The sequence below is a fragment of the Acomys minous genome (assembly GCF_964271855.1).
Source record: "Acomys minous genome assembly, chromosome: 14".
NCBI classification, from domain to species: Eukaryota; Metazoa; Chordata; class Mammalia; order Rodentia; family Muridae; genus Acomys; species Acomys minous.
Genome location: NC_140496.1, coordinates 108,523,268 through 108,542,024, shown reverse-complemented (window position 1 = coordinate 108,542,024; position 18,757 = coordinate 108,523,268). Strand labels below are relative to the sequence as shown.

At 45.9% G+C, this 18,757-nt stretch overlaps 1 protein-coding gene and 1 long non-coding RNA gene across 5 annotated transcripts in view; one reads left to right on the top strand and one right to left on the bottom strand.

Annotated features, from left to right (window-relative positions):
- Positions 1-378: 378 nt before the first annotated feature.
- The window catches only part of LRRC53 (leucine rich repeat containing 53), a 35,046-nt gene continuing 16,667 nt past the window's right edge, over positions 379-18,757 (bottom strand). Inside the window, exons 2-5 of one of the 3 annotated variants that reach the window (XM_084757659.1) lie at positions 13,380-13,493; positions 10,388-11,284; positions 5,904-6,419; positions 379-3,247 (exon numbers count right to left, since the gene is read on the bottom strand). In XM_084757659.1, the coding sequence (XP_084613785.1) occupies positions 1,650-3,247; positions 5,904-6,419; positions 10,388-11,284; positions 13,380-13,493 (3,125 nt within the window). In that variant the 3' untranslated portion in view covers positions 379-1,649. The remainder of the gene's footprint in view (positions 3,248-5,903; positions 6,420-10,387; positions 11,285-13,379; positions 13,494-18,757) is intronic. The other 2 variants (XM_084757660.1, XM_084757661.1) reach the window with 2 other exon arrangements.
- LOC311583790 lies at positions 11,075-14,296 on the top strand. 2 transcript variants are annotated; one of them, XR_014774678.1, is made up of 3 exons: positions 11,075-11,198; positions 12,965-13,169; positions 14,085-14,296. It is a non-coding gene; the product is annotated as an uncharacterized lncRNA (long non-coding RNA). The 2 variants fall into 2 exon arrangements; XR_014774679.1 differs by having other exon boundaries at positions 14,081-14,296.

The following is an 18,757-nucleotide window of genomic DNA, read 5'->3' as shown; positions in this document are numbered from 1 at the left end:
CTCCTTTCCAAGAGAGCTGTCAGTCAGAACAGAGGAAACTGCCCATCCAGGACAGCAGGAAGATGTTCCTCTAACCTCAGAGGTGCTTCCCACATTGAAGTAGAGGAGGCGGGGTGTGGGGTGGCGGGGGAAGGGTAACATGGGAATGGAGCCCAGGCAGAGAGGCCAAATGAAAACAGATAGGGCAAGAACTGAGCCAGACACATCTGCCTCTCGGTAAGACAGAGGGAGGGGGTGAAGGGCTTTCAAAACTAGAACTGTCGGTCATTTGCTGTCAGCTCCGCACCAAGCAGTGTCTGCAATGGCTGAGCAATCCCTTATGCTTGTTTAATATTATAAATATCAAATGTACCTAAAAGGACATGGAGGCCAGGACAGATAGAATGATGGGAAAGAGAACATTTGTTTCCACCCACCCCAGCCGATGTGAAGGATAGATTCTGTTCTGTGAATGCACACACCAAGCGTCTTACTGGGGTATCGGTAATGAATTGCCTGGCTGGACCTGTAGTTTCCGAGTAAATGTGACTTTCAATGGAAGAGGCTTATTCACCGCTGCTGTTAAATCCAGTATTTATTAGCACATTTGCTTCCTCTGTGCAAGGATGGGTGTCTCAAAAAACAGCAGAGGCTATCTCAACCGCAGAGATGGAACCTCATGCTAATGCTTATTTGGTTTTCAAAGTCTTATACTAATAACAATTGGTGATAAAGCTTGTTAAAATTCCTTTTGTTCTTGAGCCGTGTTGCTTCTGAAACCTGCTTGCCCTTCTGAAAGGAAAGAAGCTGAGATCGCCCTCTTCTGGACTTAGAGGACTTTTCAAATTTTTACAGTTGGCCTAGAAATCCTCATTTTTTTTTCCTCCTAGAGAAATAGCAGGTTTCTAAAGACTTCTACTTAAGATCTAAGAAAATTATCAACAGAAGGATTACAAGTGGGTAAAATGTAGCACTGTGCAGTACAGTTAACAAACACGACTGAATTTTCATTACAGCATAATTAAGGAAACAGATCAGGCACACATAGATATATAATCATCGATGTAGAAAGCAAAATTGTAATAACACTAATTGAGAAGTGCGTAACAATTTCCATAAAATATACATCAGATGCAAATGTTCATCCATGTTGAAACTTTTGTTTGAGGCTTCTTGGTTGATTTTTCCAGGACTAGGCAAAAGTTTCCATTATCCTATCCCTTGAAGGAGCATGCTCACTTGATGGGTGCACATTTTCAAGCAGGGTTTTCAGCTTCATTTTCTGTTTTAGGAGTTAGAGTCCCCCGCCCCCTTTTCAGCCTCAGAACAGATGACATTCACCTCCTGTGAAGGGTAGGGAGCTCCTGGCACCCCCACTCTCCCGGCAGCTTCCCTGTGTTCACTGCCATCTCTGGTTGGTTGGTTCTCTCCAGAGTCTCTGCAATGAGACCTGTGGTTGTGAGTTTCAGGGTCTGCCTCACTCAGGTCTTTAGTGGAAACTATCATCCAATTTACTGCACTTGAATTTGTTTTCCTCTTATCAGATGTCTGTTTCTGTTCTTTCACCCCTGCCTGTGTCCCTAGGGGTTCCCCCACGGTTATCTCCGTATGACGCACTTCCGCTACTGCCTTGTTGGTGTGGAGTACAATGTGGCGCCATGAACGGCAGGTCACTGCGGTTGCGTCCAGGCAGTGGGGGAGGAGCCACCATCCTCTGTGCTGGCAATTTTGTCTCCTGCTTCCATTCTTTCCTCATCTGTAATACAATTTCCCACACTTTCAGGTGATGGCTTGAATTTATTCATTAGTGGTTTTTCCTCACTTCCAATCTGTTTGTGGCCTGTTTTTTGCTCTTCCTGCGGTAAAACTTGATTTTCATCTAAACTGTGATCTTTGCTGACAGTGTCAGTCACCGGGTCACCAAGGGACAAAGCAAACTGGTTTAACTCATTGATCTTTAATTTATCCTGGTCCGTGTATTGAGTGGACACCATTGCTAGGTGGTCAGTAATGCCCCTGGAGTGTTGAGATGGTAAAACACTACTCTCTCCGTTTCCCAGGCAGGCTGGGGAGGGACCCAGAGCTTCTATTTGTGGACGAGTAGCATTTACCATTAGCTCAGGTGAGCAAAGAGGGTGTGAGCACCCACGCTCAGCGGCCTTGACTGTAGGCTGAGGCAGTGCTGATGAGCTTCCGTCAGGAGCGCGGCCCACTGGGTAGCTGCTGCCCTGCCCAGAGCCTCCCGGATCGCCTACAGACAAGCTTTCAGCTCTGAGGGTGCCACTTGGTTCGCGATAAGGGGTCTGCTCTTGGGTGCTTGCCGGTGGTCCCTTTGAACAAGTGGGTTTAGCATGGCTGCTTCTCTCTGGCAGTTGAGAACTGACCAAGGACAGAGGTTTTGTTTTGCATTTTCCTTCAGACGTTCTGGCTGTCTTCTCGGAAGATAACCTTGTTCGTTTACTGGGGGACTTCTGTGGGGATTCCTCTGGGTGGACCCTAGTTTTCCCAAAGGGGTGCAGACCTAACTTTATCCTTAAATTCTGTCCCTTTGCTTTTTCACTCAGAGGACATGGCTTGGATCTCTTCTTTTTCAGAGCCTGTTCCTCTGGAATCCTTTCTCCCCCTTCCTTGCCTTTCTCTAGGTTGGCATATTTTATGACATCCAAGGAAGTTGGACAGTGGGTTCCTCTATCTAGCTGTCTCCAGGAGACTGGTGTTTCTGCTGAGCCCACCAACCTGTTGGCCCTCACTGAGTCAGGGTGCCGGAATTCAACCCTCCCTGTAGAATATGCCTTCTTGTTTTTTGCTGACAGCCTTGATTTTTCTTTGGCTCCCTGGCTCCTGAGGAATTTTTCTATTGCTCTGCTAATTTGAATTTGCTCTTTCTCGGATTTTGTGCGCTTTCTGCGATCTGGCTTCTTCTCTTTCATGAAATCTTGAAATTCATCCCAGGACACATACTTGCAGGTGAAGGAAGTGTTCGGATGAACATGTGTAGGCCTGCTCTGCTTTAAGGACCCATGGTGTTTGTCATACCCCACTCTATGTCTGTGGAGGGTCCTGCATGCAGCACCTTCCCTTGGCTCCCAGAGCTTGGAGGATGAGCTGGTGATGAAAACGCTCTGTCTGGGCGGCCGTGCAGCATTGTCTCCTCTTCCTATTGGAGGCTGCCATGGTTTGTTTCTTAAATGTGTCCCAACACTCTCTCCCGCCAAGGTTGAGGCAGATGTCCCATATCTGCTCCTAAATGTGTCACTGCTCGTATCTGCTGAACAACAAATGCAAGAATTTACCACCAGGCATAGTCGTAGTATCCCAGCCAACCGAGCTCTAAGAACCTTAGGGAAATTGTGAAATGACTCTTTTAATTATGAGAATTCGTGAGTATTTCCTAATTTTCTGTGGACACCAACAAGGAACCTTGGCTGTTTGGTGTGTTTGCAGCCGGGTTCTTAGTAGCCACCTGTCAGACGGCTGTGATGCTGAGTTAGACACTGTGGCATTAGGAATGTAAATGACATTCATGTTAACTCATATTCAGATTCTGTCATGGTTATGTTAGCTTTAAAGGTGAATGGCATCTGAGTCCTTTTCAAATGGCACAGTAGGTTTTTCTTACTCATTTTCCATTTTGGAATACAAATTTGGAAGAATATAGATGAAATATTAAGCAATGTTCAGGCCTTAAACAGAGTAACTCAGACAATAGCAACAGCAAAAACACTTGTTGCCTTAGCTAAGGCCTTTTATTTTACTTTCAACTTAATTTAATATCCACTAAAGAGTTATTTTTAAGTGGGTAAGTTATTTATAAGTGCCTGGTAGCAATGTCTACCTTTGACTTTAAAATAGTGTAGGTAAATATATTATTAATAGTACACTTCCAATAATATCATTAATACTTGTTGTCCTCATAAGAACTACACAATGTGATAAATATTATAATTTATAATCTCATTTTATTTTAATAAAAGCTACATTCTGTTGCAGATGCTCTTCTATCTTGGGACTTTTAAGGGAAATTTAGTTAGATGTTTGATGTTTTTACCTAGTTCCTCATCAGTACTCAGACCACACTATCAGGCTCTTATCGACAAGGAATACCAGCCTACTTTCTCTTGTTTCATAAACTTGTTTTATTTAGGGAGAGAAAAAACGAGGTTACCCACACCCCAAGCTAGAATGTCACTGTACCCTCAGGCACATTTGTGGGTGACCTCTTGAAAGCTGCTGGTGTGAAAAGGCTGGATTAAATGGGAACTGTGTGTGAGTGCCCTGGGGAAAAGAGCTGATAGACTTTATTGGACTTTCAGAGAGTTCTAGAAAGTGAAGGTAAACAGCAATGACCATCCCACTAGATAACTCTGGCACCTTCTCTGTCCCCAGGCACAAACTCAGGCTTTTCTTCAGGACCAAGTGTGGCCTTGACCACTTTAGTGAATTCTTCCCTCCCACCCCAGGATGCTGCAGAACTGCAGTTGTTTCCTCAAGGTCACCTTGGTGTGACAAACCAAGGAGCCATTACTACAAAGGGTTAATCAGCTGTGTCCTCAAGGTCACCTTGGTGTGACAAACCAAGGAGCCATTACTACAAAGGGTTAATCAGCTGTGTCCTCTGGTGTGTAGAACTTCCCCACAGACATACCAAGCAAGGCTTTAGGTACCACTGAAATCTAAAAGGAAATGAAAAAGCTAAGCCCTTATTTCTTATAAAGTAAAACCAATCTTTTCTGATTTCTATAGAAGCTCTTTTTTTTTTTCTTTCTTGGCCATCTTTCTCTGGAGTCAAACCATCAGCCCCAAGGAACCAGCAAGAAGAGCAGTCAGATAAACTCACATCCTGCCTTATGCCACATAGGAAATAAAATACAGTTTCATTCTTATCCTGCGGTGCCTGAATCCAGCCTTAGGGCCAGATCCCCACAGTAAGTGTGTCACATGGTTCCTCTGTCATTCATTTTTCAACAGAGAATCTTGCTTCTTCCAGACCGGTTGAAATAAGTGGCAGGGCTTCCTTTCGGAGCAGCTGTGTGAGTCTGCACTGCAGGGCTTGAAAGCATTGCCCTCGCATTCAGGAAGGAAAGGAGGACGCGTGATTCATTGCTGCCACATAAATATTGGCATTGCCTGTGGACAGCAGGTAGGTGTCATGGCCAGGTCCACTGGGCTACCAACACGGGACAATGAATTAAGCCCTGACTTTCCCAGAACTGAGAAGTTATCATCCTTGACAGCTCAGCGAGCGCAGTGTGTGTTAGGAGGTCATCCTTCTCAAATACTACACTCCAGGAAGGCTGTTTACTACAGATCTCATCAGGGCTCAGAGGATGTTGAGATGAAAGCTGGTACCCACCCTCGCAGAAATCTATTGAGGCTTCTCTCTCTCTCTCTCTCTCTCTCTCTCTCTCTCTCTCTCTCTCTCTCTCTCTCTCAAGCATTCTGAGGTGTTGGGTCTCAACATGTACTCTTTTCAGGCAACAGAGGCAGTGTAGACAGCTCACTCAGGTGCACTTTAAGTTTCACATTCACACAGAGAGACTGTGCTCACACTTATACAGGAAACACACTCCCACTCACAGAGACACATTCACAGGCACTCATACAGAGATACTCAGACATGCATATATGCAGGTTTACACACACACACACACACACACACACACACACACACACACACACAGTACTCAGATATGCACATATGTGTGCTTATACACATAGACACATACTGGCACATTCATGTGCTTATATACACACGTTCTCAGAAACTCACTTGTGCATTTACATACATGCACATAAGCACTTTTCAGAAAAGGAAGAAACAGACTACAGTAAATTTTATAACATTTCTCTGCTGGAGACATTGAAAAATGGGTTCATCATCCCAGAAACTAAGCAAAGAAGAATTTCCTAAAAATCAGGCTCACCTGTTTTTCTGGCTCCATGATATGGCAGGATTTGAGACCAAACGTCTCCATTTTCCAGGCTGCTTAGCTTCTCAGCTGTCTTTGGACAACATCCTGTAGCTAAGTCTGCATCATAAGGAGCTTTCTTGTTTCCGAGGGGCCCCAAGCGTCCTGTCTGTAGCAGCTCATCACCCAGGCAAGCCTGAGCCCCTTCTGCCCCATGGCCTCTCCCTTTCAGCTCTCTGAACGACGCATCCAGGGCTGTGGACTTGGAGGCCCGCACTGCTTGATGGCTGTTTTCCTGGCTAAGTGGCGCTTCCTTTCTGGAGCCCACATCGGGCATGACCTCTGTCTCATTTCCTGGAGTTAAGTGGCAGCTACAGTAGCCCACGGCATGGCCTTTTCTTGCTTCGTGAGCACACAGGGATTCATCGAGGGTTCTACAACAGAGGGTTTTGGATGGGCGTGCATTCGCTCTGCCTTGTTGAAGTTTCCAGTTAAATATGACTAACCCTGCACATGTGAGACCAACCGCTCCTGTGGCAAACAAAAAGACAATTAGAAGGGCATCATGGGAAAAGCGTGATGCTCACACAGGTGAAGGCATAGGAGACATCCATCAGCACAGGAAAACCATGAGAGGAGGCTTCCTGGCTAGTAGGGCTTTTTGCACAAATGCTGGGGCTTGAGTTCAAATCTCCAACATTCATGAGAAAATCTGGGTGTGGTCACATGTGCGCTGTAACCCCAAAGCTATGTGAGGCAGAGGCAGGAGACTCAGTGTGTTTCGCTGGCTGCCAGCCTAGCTCCAGGTTCAGTGAGAGAGCCTGTCTCAAGAGGCTGATGGAGTAGTACACCCCATACCCTCCTCTAGCCACCATGTACACACAGCGATACACATGCTTGTACACATATGATATACTACACCACAACACACACACACACACACACACACACACACACACACACACACACACATGCCAATACATTATTTAAAGATAATAACACTTGGGGTCTCCTTGTTTGGAAATGGAGGGTTTTTTTTTCAGAGACTGTAGTTCATTCAGTATAAGAGGATTGTTTTCAACTTATGAGAAAAAAATTTAATTCTCTGTTTTTTGTACAGTCATAGATAATAAGAAAGATTAGACTCTCCAAAAGTCACAAGACCCTAATCCTCAAAGACAGGTGGGCCCTATATGCCATGGGCTTATCTCACCTGGTCCCGAAGACTCGCCACACCTGTGTCCAGCCAACAGGAAGGCTGAACTCCTCAGTTGCCTGAATGTTTCCTTCTCCTCCTTCTCCAAGCTCTGTGCTCCAAGCCCTTTGTTCACTCGACCCAGGAAGCACGGCAGCCTCTGCTGTGTTCACAGAGACTCCACTTGTTTATTTAATTGTCCTCTAAAGTCTAAGTCAGCACCTCCAACTCCTCAAAGGTTTGGTTTTTTTTTTGTTTTTTGGTTTTCTTTTGTTTGTTTGTTTTTGTTTTGGTGGGGGGTTGTTTGTTTTCGAAGTCTGGCAAAGGGATGCTTGCTTTCTCTGTCTTGTACAAGGATTCAGTGTTTCCTCTGAACACCATGTGATGATATCTACTTCAGAGGGCCTGGCCGTGACATTTCCTGTACCAGGTAGACACAGGTTGGCTCAGTAAAACTGGAAGAGGTCCTTATTTCCAATGCTGTGGGAAGTCCTTCTCTTTTCTACCTCACTTTTTCATCTGGACAATGGTGTTCCCAGCCACTTCGATATCCAAGCCAATCTCTGAGTCACACCCCCCCCCAATCCCCCCTACATATCTCCTGTTTATCCATTATGACACTGAGTCAGTGATATATATACTTCCTTTATTTTGCCTGTTCCTCATCTGCCCCTCTGTCAGAATTACACATTGTGCATAAAACAGAATTTTCAGCCTTTTTTTTTTTAAATCACCATATCCCCAAAGCCCAACACTCAGGCACAAGGTTGGTACTATAGAAATGTTTGTTGACTGTAGCAGAAAGAATTTTTCTCGTGCGTTCTGAGAACAGGAGCACTGGGTTGTCTAATCTAACAAACCCCACTGTGACAATGGGGAAGGCAATGATGATGGCGTCAGTACAGGCTGGACAGAGGGGTCTGCCTCCTGCTGTGTGGCTTCAGGCGAGTGTGTTCCTCACTCTTCAGTAAAGACTGTGGCTGAGACTAAGCAGTCAGCTGCACGTGCCCTAAGCAGTCGGCTGCACGTGCCCCGTTGTCTTCCCGGTGACACTATTAATGAGCACACCCTTTCGAACTTGAAAGAAAGAGGAGGGTGTCAGGGAAGATTGTTAGAGATGAAGATTAAAGAAAATCCAAAAATCTGGCAAAAATCCCCCAACTAGGCAGAGCTGCTGGCTCTGTGGATAAAGCTCCTGCTGTGCGTGTGTGAAGACTGGAGGTTGACCACCCCCTCCCCTACCCCCCCGAATCCGTGGAAAAGCCAAGCAGGTGCCAGTAATCCAGTAATACCAGCAGCCAGACACAGGGAACCCCCGAATTCTGCTTGGACTTCTTTCTCGAGAATAATAGGATTTCTGAGCCAGAACGGACCCGTATATCTTAAGCTCCCTGTTATTTTGACAGAACTTTGGAATCTTTCAGATCTGTGCCCATCTCTGTGCAGACAAAGAGCCGTTCCCTTACAAAGCACATCTCTGAGTCTCTGGTTCTAAAAGTCATTGTAGGAGATACTGTGCTGTGAGATCCCCCCCGAGCAGTGCCTGGTGAAGCTCGTGTGTAGAGCTCACTATGGTTGGAAGGCCTGGCTACATTCACAGGGTCCCTTCCTCCTTAAGGTTGAGAACGCTCGCTGGAAAGTGGGCAGCTACACGTGTGCTGCAGTGAACATGCCTGCACTGTCCGTTCCATGCCCTAGGTCCTGGCATGTCCAAGTCCGGTTTGACCCCAGTACCTGCTACTTAGCTGAGCAGCTGCGTTTTCTCTGGAATATCTGTTAATTATCCAGCTCTCAGATTCCGGGTAAGAACAGAGAAAATCTGTTGCTGATGTGATTGTGATGCTTTTGTTATTTGTGGTAAATAGCTTCTTGGCGTTTTTATACTGATTTTTGTTACACAGATGTTAAAGGAACCTGTGTTTCTGGGGAGTACAGATTCCCCTTTGAGGGGATTTGATGGCTGCCTGGTGGCTGCTCTGTTGTCTGATTTCCATGAGCAGAGCAACCAGGAGTCAAAGAGCTCGTTCACTTGGAGCCTCCCCTCAAGTAACGGCCATGGCACAAAATCCACCACGCAGTCTTGGATGCCATTGGGAGCCCTCTGTACTCCAGATTTACAGCCCATTCATGGACACGCACACACACACACACACACACACACACACACACACACACACAGACAGACAGACACACACACACACACACACACACACACATTCTATACATTACATGCACATGGGCACGCCGACACACACACGCACACACACACACAGAGGGATGCACACATATCCAATCACAGACATACACACAGAGAGAGAGAGAGAGAGAGAGAGAGAGAGAGAGAGAGAGAGAGAGAATTTGAAGCAGACACATATACAGATACACATACAGAGGAATGAATGCATGTACACACACACACACACACATACACACACACACACAATTAGAAACACATATGACCCTCACTATCCTAAATATATTTTTCACCACATACCAAGACCATTTTAAAACACACAGAAAGATGAAAAGAATTTCAATGATAGCAATACCATGTATCATTTGTCTGGCAAGCTATGAAAGCCAATGCATTTTAAAATTCCATTATTATTAAAAATTGAATGATATCTGCCCCTTGTTTCGTATGGACCACATATATGAAAGAGATGCAAAAATGTAAGTCCTCAAAAAAAATTCAAAGCCCTCAAGCAAAAGAGAAAATAGAGGTGCATCAATGACTTATAGTCACTTGCTCTAAGTCACACATCTGCCTGCACCCCACAGGTCACGCATGTGAGGCTGCCTGTACCCCACAGGTCACGCATGTGAGGCTCCCGAGGCTCTCCTGCTGGTAACTTTTCATGGAGGTCAGAGGACGATGAAGGAGTTGTGTCTCTGCCCTATGTAGGTCCTGCAGATGGAACTCAGGCCATCAAACTTGGGAAAAGGGTGTTTACCCACTGAGCCATCTCTCCAGTCCCCATTGGTGACTTTTACAGTGCACAGATATGAATGCCCCAAGGAAAAAGCCTACAGCTCACCCTGTCTTGAAACCTTGTCCTTGAGTCCTAGGAAATATTCCAGTACTGTGTGGTTACGGACACAGAGGAAGTAGTCCTGTTTTACAGTCATGATAGGACAGTCTAAGTAACAAGACAAATTAACCATTCCAAATTATAATACTAGTTCCACTGGGACCTTAGCCCTTCATTCTCAGGCTCTTATCTCTGCTCTGCATTGACTACTCTTCTAAAACAGAAAGTTCTAGCAACCCGTGGCAGGTTGCTGACACCTCCGCACCACTCACCTCCCCAGACAGGTCTCACCCAAGCACTCCAAGAATATATACTAGAGGGAGGAAAGCGGGCCCTACTGTCCTGTGGTCTACCTGCAAAGCTGAGCACAGTCAACAGGGCCACGTCCTGCCCTGGGAGGAGGGGACGCCTGTCCTTTAGCGCCAGAGTGAGGTTATGCCCCTTGGAGTCACAGTTGGTCTCAGATAGCCGCAGCATGCTCTTTGCAGCGTCCACGGCTGGGGGGAGCACCTGACAGTTTAAGTCTTTGGTATTATGGAGAGTGCGAGCAGGAGACCTCACAAAGTTTCTTAAAAAGCGGGCTAGAGGGTAGAGGTTGCCGGTGCAGCTCCACTGGTTCCCTTCCAAGCTCAGGAGGCTAAGCTGCTTCAGCGGGGTAAAGGCATCCGGCATGTAGGCCAACATGTTTCTAGAAAGGTCCACTTCCCGCAGTTGGGGCAAGGGCTGAAAAGCATCCTTCTCGATGAAGGAAATGACATTGTTGGATAAGTCCAGATGCCTGAGCCTGTGCAGGTTTGTGCCTCTGAAAGAACTCTCAGTGAGGTTGGTGATCTGATTCCCATCCAACAGGAGTCGGTTCAGAGCCTTGGTGTTCCGGAACCAGGCTGCTCTCAGCGTTCGGAGGGCGTTACTGCTGAGCACCAGGACCTGCAGGCTTCGCAGCTTGCTGAAGGTGTGATCCGACAGAGAAGAACTGAGGCTATGGTTGTTGCCCAGAGACAAGGTCCGAAGCTTGGTGAGGCCGTGCAGAGAGCCTTTCTGAACTCCATAGATGGCGTTTCTGCTCAGAGAGAGCAGGGCCAGGTTAGCAAGGAGGGTGAGGTTGGTGCTCTGTACTGAGGAGAGGCGTCGGTCTGTGAGGATTAGAACCCTGGTGGTCTCCGGAGCCGCTGTGGGGAGGAAAGCACAAGCTACAGGCAGGTACAGGACAGGGTGGAGAGCAGAGGGAGCTTGCGACTTGGGTGGGAAGAAACAAAATGGAAACAGTTGCGAGTTTGAAGAAAGCCCGCTGTAAGAACAGTGGGTTTTACCTCCCTTCTCTGTCCCTGGAACATGGTTGGTTAACGAACATGAGACCCTCAGTATGCAGAGCTAAATGGTTTTGGGGCTCACCGACACTGAGATTGCTCTAAAGGTGGCTTTTCAGGCCTTCCTTGGAGGTTGAATCCTCATATGAGCCAGCTCTGCTCTCCCTGTGGATACTACCCCCAGGGATGGCTTGGCAAGGCTCCCTAACCAGATCTTTGTCAGCAGTGGATATATATGCCAGAAAGTCAATCAGCTTTTCTCTCCAGCATAAAGGTGTGAGTCGGGGTAGGGAGTGATGAGAAACTCGGGTTGTTTTTATTATTATTATTATTATTATTATTATTATTATTATTATCATCATCATCATCATCATCATCATCATCATCATTATCAATTATTTGCTCCAGGCTCATGTTGTTAACATGGTCAGATCCATATTCTCTCCAGACAACTGGAAGATAGTCAGCAGAGCTATCATTAAGGAGAGGCCATCTTGGCCTCCTGTCTGATATCTGTTCCCTCCAATGAAGTCCATCCTGTGATGACAGGTGGTACCCAAGGTTTCCAACTGTTAAATCCCTTTCCATAATCACCTCTGAGCCACTGCTGCTCTGTCATTAGAAGCCAACACATTTTTAACTCAATAAAGATGCATTGTAATCAGGAGTCATTGTAACACATCTTTATCATGCTAAAGTTGTTTTGACTGTAGATGACAGGGTCATGACAATGAAGGAGCTCACTGTCCCCAGGAGGTATGAAGGTGATATTAGAACAACAATCCACGGGGGAAGCAAATCCTGGTTCCCCTGGGAAATTCAGAGGACTCCATGGTTGAAACAAAGAGATAAAAATATAAAAGACAAAGAAAGCGCGGAGCGCCTTCTCTTGGAAGAATCCTTTCCCTCCTGGCAGCACAGGCACACTTAAATCAGGGTGCTTTCTAAAGCATGTGTTATTGATTATTTAATTTCCCTTAACTCTGGCCAGTTTGGCACTGAGTCTGAGAGCTGGGGAGTCCTTTGCTGGGTGCCTCAGTGCCCTGAGGAGCTGCAGACGTTAGCAAGCTCTGGTTTCTCTTCTTATCTGCAAGGAGACACAAAGGCTGCCGGGTGCCTTGCTGCCTTTCTGACTCTGTGTTCATGAAGTCTGGCCCTACATGCGTGGTGTCCTGTGTATAAGGACACAGGGCAGCACAGCATGTAGAGAAGCAGCAACTCTACTGTCTTGCACACACACACCACAAAGGAGAGTGTGACAGGAAGCCTGCTTAGGGGGTGCAGCACACTGTGGCTGCTTCCAGTGCTGACCAGGAACAGCGCACTCACCAACTAACAGGTAACCCCTCCTTTCAGACAGGATGAGAGGGTCTTCCTCAGAACTTGAAATTTTTCCATCGACAGAACTTATAGGTTGCTTGTCCCTTTCAGGAATATCAGGATGTAAATCACATTCTCCTCAAATTTGTTAATAAGGTGTCTTATTAAATTGTTGACTTAAGCAAGCAATATGTAATGAATACAGGCAGCATTTCTTGTTAGCGTGTCTACAGCTCATTTACCGCCGATGAGAAGGGAGAGAGAGACCAGACTTTCAAAATGAGATGGGCTTTGATAATCATCGGTTTTGCTGGTACATTGCTTAATCTTATGAATGCTGAACCATGGCAGCTCAAGACTCAGAACGTTTCCTGCGGCTGATGGGAAGGATCAAATCTGCACAATGCACTGACAGAAACAGCTTCAGGTATCCAAGTTCTCCTTTTTGTTTTTAAGCAACTTCATGAGGTGCAGATATTCTTTTGTAATAAAAACAATCTTAGGTGGCCCTGAAGATATTGACATCTTATTGTTTGTGCCACAACGAGGGACAGAACATAAGGTCTGCTCCTTTGGAGGCAGCCTTCCTTTCTGAGCGCTCACCACACACTGCTGTGTGCAAATACGAGCTTCTTACCTACGATGTAGGTTAGCTGGCGACACAGGGTGACATCTTGGGAGCACACCACACAGGATACAGGGCAGGCTGCTGTTATCTGCAACATGCAGGCAAGGGGTAGGAGCCATCCACCTGAAAAGTGAGCAAAGTGCAAGACCCGTGAGAATGTGGGGTCCATCAGAGTGCCTGTCTCTATGGACTGCAGCTTTGTGATGGTGGCTGCTTCTTAGCACTATGTGTCCTCGCAAGAGAGAAAGGCTCATGTTCTGAGTCTACAGTCAACTATCGGCACATTTTCTTATAAACCCAGCGAACTCACATCCAGTGTCCTCCATTAATGAGTAACTAAGCAACTTAAGTTCTTGGGAGAGCACTTTAGTGTTTGCAGTACTTTTGCCCCAAATACCATCATATTATTTCTTTTAATTCTGCATCTTCTTTGAGGCTGTCAACCATACAGAGTCAGATAAAGTGCTCTAAGTACAATAAATGTTTAAATTTGCCATGAAGCTGCCTTTCCAAACCTCCCCAGTGAAACATTAGCACCATTCAGTCCTCACTCAGAGGGGACTCTAAAGGAATTCTTCAGTGGATAAAAGAAAGAAAGAAAGAAAGAAAGAAAGAAAGAAAGAAAGAAGAAGCAGAATGTAATGAAGTGTATATATAAGTTTGAGAACAAAATAAAATGTAAAATTATTTTTATTTTTTGTTTTTTCAAGACAGGGTTTCTTTGTGTAGCTTTAGCTGTCCTGGACTCAGTCTCAAAGTGATCTGCCTGCCTCTGTCTCCCTGAGTGCTGAGATTAAAGTCATGTGTCATGGCTGAAGAGATAGCTCAGAGGTTAAGAGCACTGGCTGTTCTTCCAGAGGTCCTGAGTTCAATTCCCAACAACCACATGGTGGCTCACACCCATCTAATGTGATCTTGTGCCTTTTTCCAGCCTGCAGACACACATGCAGGCAGATACTATATACATAATAAATATAAAAATAAATAAATAGTCATGTGTCATCATGCCCGACTTACAATCACTAACATAGTTATTGGTTCAATACGAATTTTAGCAAATATTTCAGATTTAAGGCCCATTATGGCCTTTACCCTTTAGAGGTGGTGATGTGGGTAGAGCCCTGCCTCATTAGGTGCAATCAATGTAGTGACATAAGCAATAACAAGTGACATGAAAATGAATATTCAGTCACCTGACGATAGAATAAATACAACAACAAAAGGAGTTAGACAGGGCAGGATTCTCTGATAAAGCGCCAGTTAAACATAACATACAGAAAGCAAAGGTACAGACAATCCTGCTGGGTAGAAAAACAAGTGAAAACTCCCCAGGTGTGCAGTGGACTCTACACTAGGGGTGTGGCAGGCCTCACCTGAGGGTGGAATGGACCCCATATGAGGAGTATGGTGGGCCTCACGAGGGGCGTGGTAGACTTCACATGAGACATGTTAGGAATCGAATTTAAGGATGGCATGAACCCTACATGAGGAGTGTGGTGGACTATATATGAAGGTGTGGTGGACCGCACATGAGGGGTGTGGTAGACTGTGTATGAGGGTGTGGTGGACCACACATGAGGGGTGTGGTAGACTGTGTATGAGGGTGTGGTGGACCACACATCAGGGGTGTGGCAGACTGTATGAGGGTATGGTGGACCACACATGAGGGTGCAGTGGACATTATTAATTCAACTAGTGGCTCAATAAGAGTCTTAGTGAATTTTTCACATTCAAAGCCCTGCTCATGGACCTTACACTGTGGGGATGGAGATGAGGGTGGAACCTGCCTCCTCAGGGTGCATTCTCTGCAGGGGCATAAGAAATGTGAAGTGAACACAAGAAGAGGCATTTATGTGGGTGACAGGTGTGGACCCACATGACAGTGGACTGGCCCAAACATGGGGCATGCTGGACCACACAGGGTTGGATGGATGTGGTGGGCCACACAGGTTGGTGTCACTGGATGGGATTGTGAAGAGGAACAGTAGGTCAGAGATCACATGGCAGGTTGCCATGGACCTTAGAGAACAGCACAGGAGCATTGTTTCTCACCTATGCAAATTCGATGGGGATGTGATTACAAGCTTTTATGAGAAGCTTCACTTGATCTGAGGTGCACGCTTAAATGCTAACCTTGACTGCCATCTGCATCATCCGTTTAGACAAGCACAGAAGCTGTACTCAAAGAAGCCGGTTTTAATAATGTCACCAGAACTGGGTGTGGCTCTGACAGCAGAGAGAGAGGCAGGTTGAGGATGAATTTTTTATTTTAATGATATAATTTAACTTAACAAAAGTGAGCTCAAATCAATCTGGTAGACAACGCTAAATCTACAAGAAGAAATAAAACACTGCTCACCTTCAAAATACCTTGTAGCTAATCTTCCAAGGAAGACTAAAGCAAATATAGCAAATGATGGAGAGCTAGCAAAGGATGGATGAACTCACTTGGGCATCAAAAGGATGTGGTTTATTAACTGTATCTGCAGAGTGCGGCAGTTTTCTCTAGGCTGAGCATAAAAGTCACACATTCTACTGTGAAGAAATATTCAGAACAAGGCCTTATTAGCCATGAGTGTGAGCTCTGCTCATCCCCTGTGGCCTTAGTAGGTATCAGAGAGTAACCCTGAGTGTGGAGTAACCCTGAGTGTGGAGTAACCCTGAGTGTGGAGTAACCCTGAATGTGGAGTAACCCTGAGTGTGGAGTAACCCTGAGTGTGGAGTAACCCTGAGTGTGGAGTAATCCTGAATGTGGAGAAACCCTGAGTGTGAAGTTCAGGGCTCATGCAGGGATTTAGATAGCTCACACAGGATCTTGGAGTTACCTTCCTGAGGATCTCTTTGATCTCTACTATCTGTTTGTCACAGGCATGCTTCCAGAATGGCCCGTATGATTTTCACCTGTTCTACATGTATGCATAACCTTTTCCAGGGAGGGACAAAACATGTAAAGAGGAGGAGGCATCTATCTATGATTCTCTTCTGTCATATGCTAAAGGAAGGTTGCCTGTCGGGGACTACCCACTCCGGTAAAGAGATTATTTCTAGCTGGTCAGGGACATGAGCCCATGATGGCCAAGAGAAAACCAAGCACCCATCCTGTAAGCTACCTATGACAGGCTGTGGCATCCTCTGAAAGTTTAGGGCCACTCATGAGCAATATTTATTACAAACTCAAGCACAGGGAGATGCATTCTACCAACTACTTGTGATCTTGGATGTGACCACTGAAGTTCACGTAAGAGTGTCAGTGGTATTCAGCACCTTAATTTCAATATGATGAGACCCTAGGGAGAGGGCCAAGCCAATCTGTGCTGGGTCTATGACCCATAGAGACAACAAGTTAAAAACAACAGCAACCAAAACATACATTTTGCTAAAGACTCCTATATATGAAATCATTTGTTACAGGGCAGTGGATATTTTGTCACAATGGCTCTGAATTTTGTCCTTTGGGTACTCAGACAAGCCACAGGGGTTCCTGTGATGCATTCGGGGTATGTAGCCTCAGAATACATGTGACTACTAAAAGGACAAATGTATAATGTTTCCTCTGTGTCATTTCTGTCTGTCGAGCGGCTGCCTGTGCTTCTACAAGGCTTGCCCATGCTCCTGTATCTTCTGTAGGTTTCCCCAGTGGTTCCAGTATCTGTCTGTAGGCAGACTCATCTAGCACAAGCTCCTAGATCGTGGAGGTTGTGGACGAACTTTGAAGGAAAATCTTTACAACTTCACAGTGCACAGTAAAGAAAGTAATCAAAGGCCATTCTGTGGCATATGGTCCCAGTATGTCAACATTGCTGTCATTAACTGAGACGGGAAGGTCACAGCTGGGGAGATGAGATCTACAGGTAGAAAGCTGGGAATCTTTCTTTGCAGGGAGGGGCTGAGGCAGCAAACTGACTCAAAATAGGATTGTCCCGGGACAATTAAAGATTTAGAGAGTGGTAGGAGAACCGAGGAATCAAAACCTAAAACAAAAACAAAAACAGAAACAATGGCTTCAATGGCAACTGAAAAGATGTATTTAGGGGCCAAAGGGATGCATTTAATGCTGTGATAAGTAAGATGAACATTGAAACTTAACACTGAGTTTAGCAAAGAGGAGGGGTTTGTTCTCCATTCAGGAATGATTTTAGGAAGGAATCAGAGGAGAAAGCATGGTTGGGGTGAAGGTGTGGTAGGATTAAAGACAGAAAAATTACACAATTCTTAGGCTATCTTGTGAGCAAAAGTGAGTAGAGAAGTGGAGTGGAACCTTGAAAGACAGTCCACATACCGTTTCTATTTTCTTGCTTAGTTTTGAATGGGAAGACACACTGTACATCTGTAGGCTGGTAGTGATGGACACTATGGACAGACGTTGTCGGGTGAAACAAATATTGGGGAGAATTGCTGGAGGAGCAACAAATGGCAGAGCGAGCTAGAAGTGTGTGGGTGGGGAGATGCCGTCCTGGGAGCTGGAGAATTGGGAAGGGTTTGCAAGCTGTGACAGAACACAGCCAGGAGTAAGTAAGAGGCTTGCTGGGTAGTGCAGGAGGCCAGCTGGGATTAAAGTGTCAAAGACAAGGAAGAATAAGGAAGTTGGGGCTTTGTGGGTGATAAAAGGAAGTACCTGGTGAAACACAAGACCATGGAAGGGATGAATAAAGTGGGTAAGACTGGACACGGTGAGTTATAGGGACAGTATGGTGCCTGAGGACCAACTTAAAAGTGTCTCAGTAAGAAAGCTTCATTTTTACTGGTAAGATGGCTTCAGAGAAACAGGTGTTGGAATTGAAATTCTGTAAGTGAGGGACACAGAGGAGGGGGTGCAGCGTGGACTGTGCAGTGATGGAGGAGGATGGAAAACAAGGAAGAACCCACAGGCCTTCTTATGAGACTCAGGCAGGACACAAGAACGGCTGACCATGTGACCGGAGAAGGCTGGGAAAGAAGAGACAAGGACCCCGCAGGCCAGGATGTTGGGGACTTTCTACACATACAGCAAGGACAGAGAGAGTACAGAGCTGGCCTGCAAGCCAGCCACTGGAACTCCAGAGAGAGGAGACTGTGTGGAGGGGGGTGAAACCCTTAGATACAGCATCGAGGAAGACACAGCTGGTCACCCACCAACTCAGAGGAGCAGGCCTGTGCTGAGCAGCCTGGCTCCCACTTGTGCGGGCACTGGAGCAACAGTGTCCCCAGGGAGGAATAGATAGAGACAGAGAAATTGTTCTGCTAAGATTCTAAATTAGCTGGCTGTTGAGCCTGCACGTTCAATCAGCCTCTCACCCTCCTGGCAGTGAAATTCTCATAAAGGGAGAAGTGGTAGGGTGCACAGCCCTTAGTATCCGACACGAGGAAACATTATTTCTTTAAAAGAGACCAACATTTTCTAAGATTTC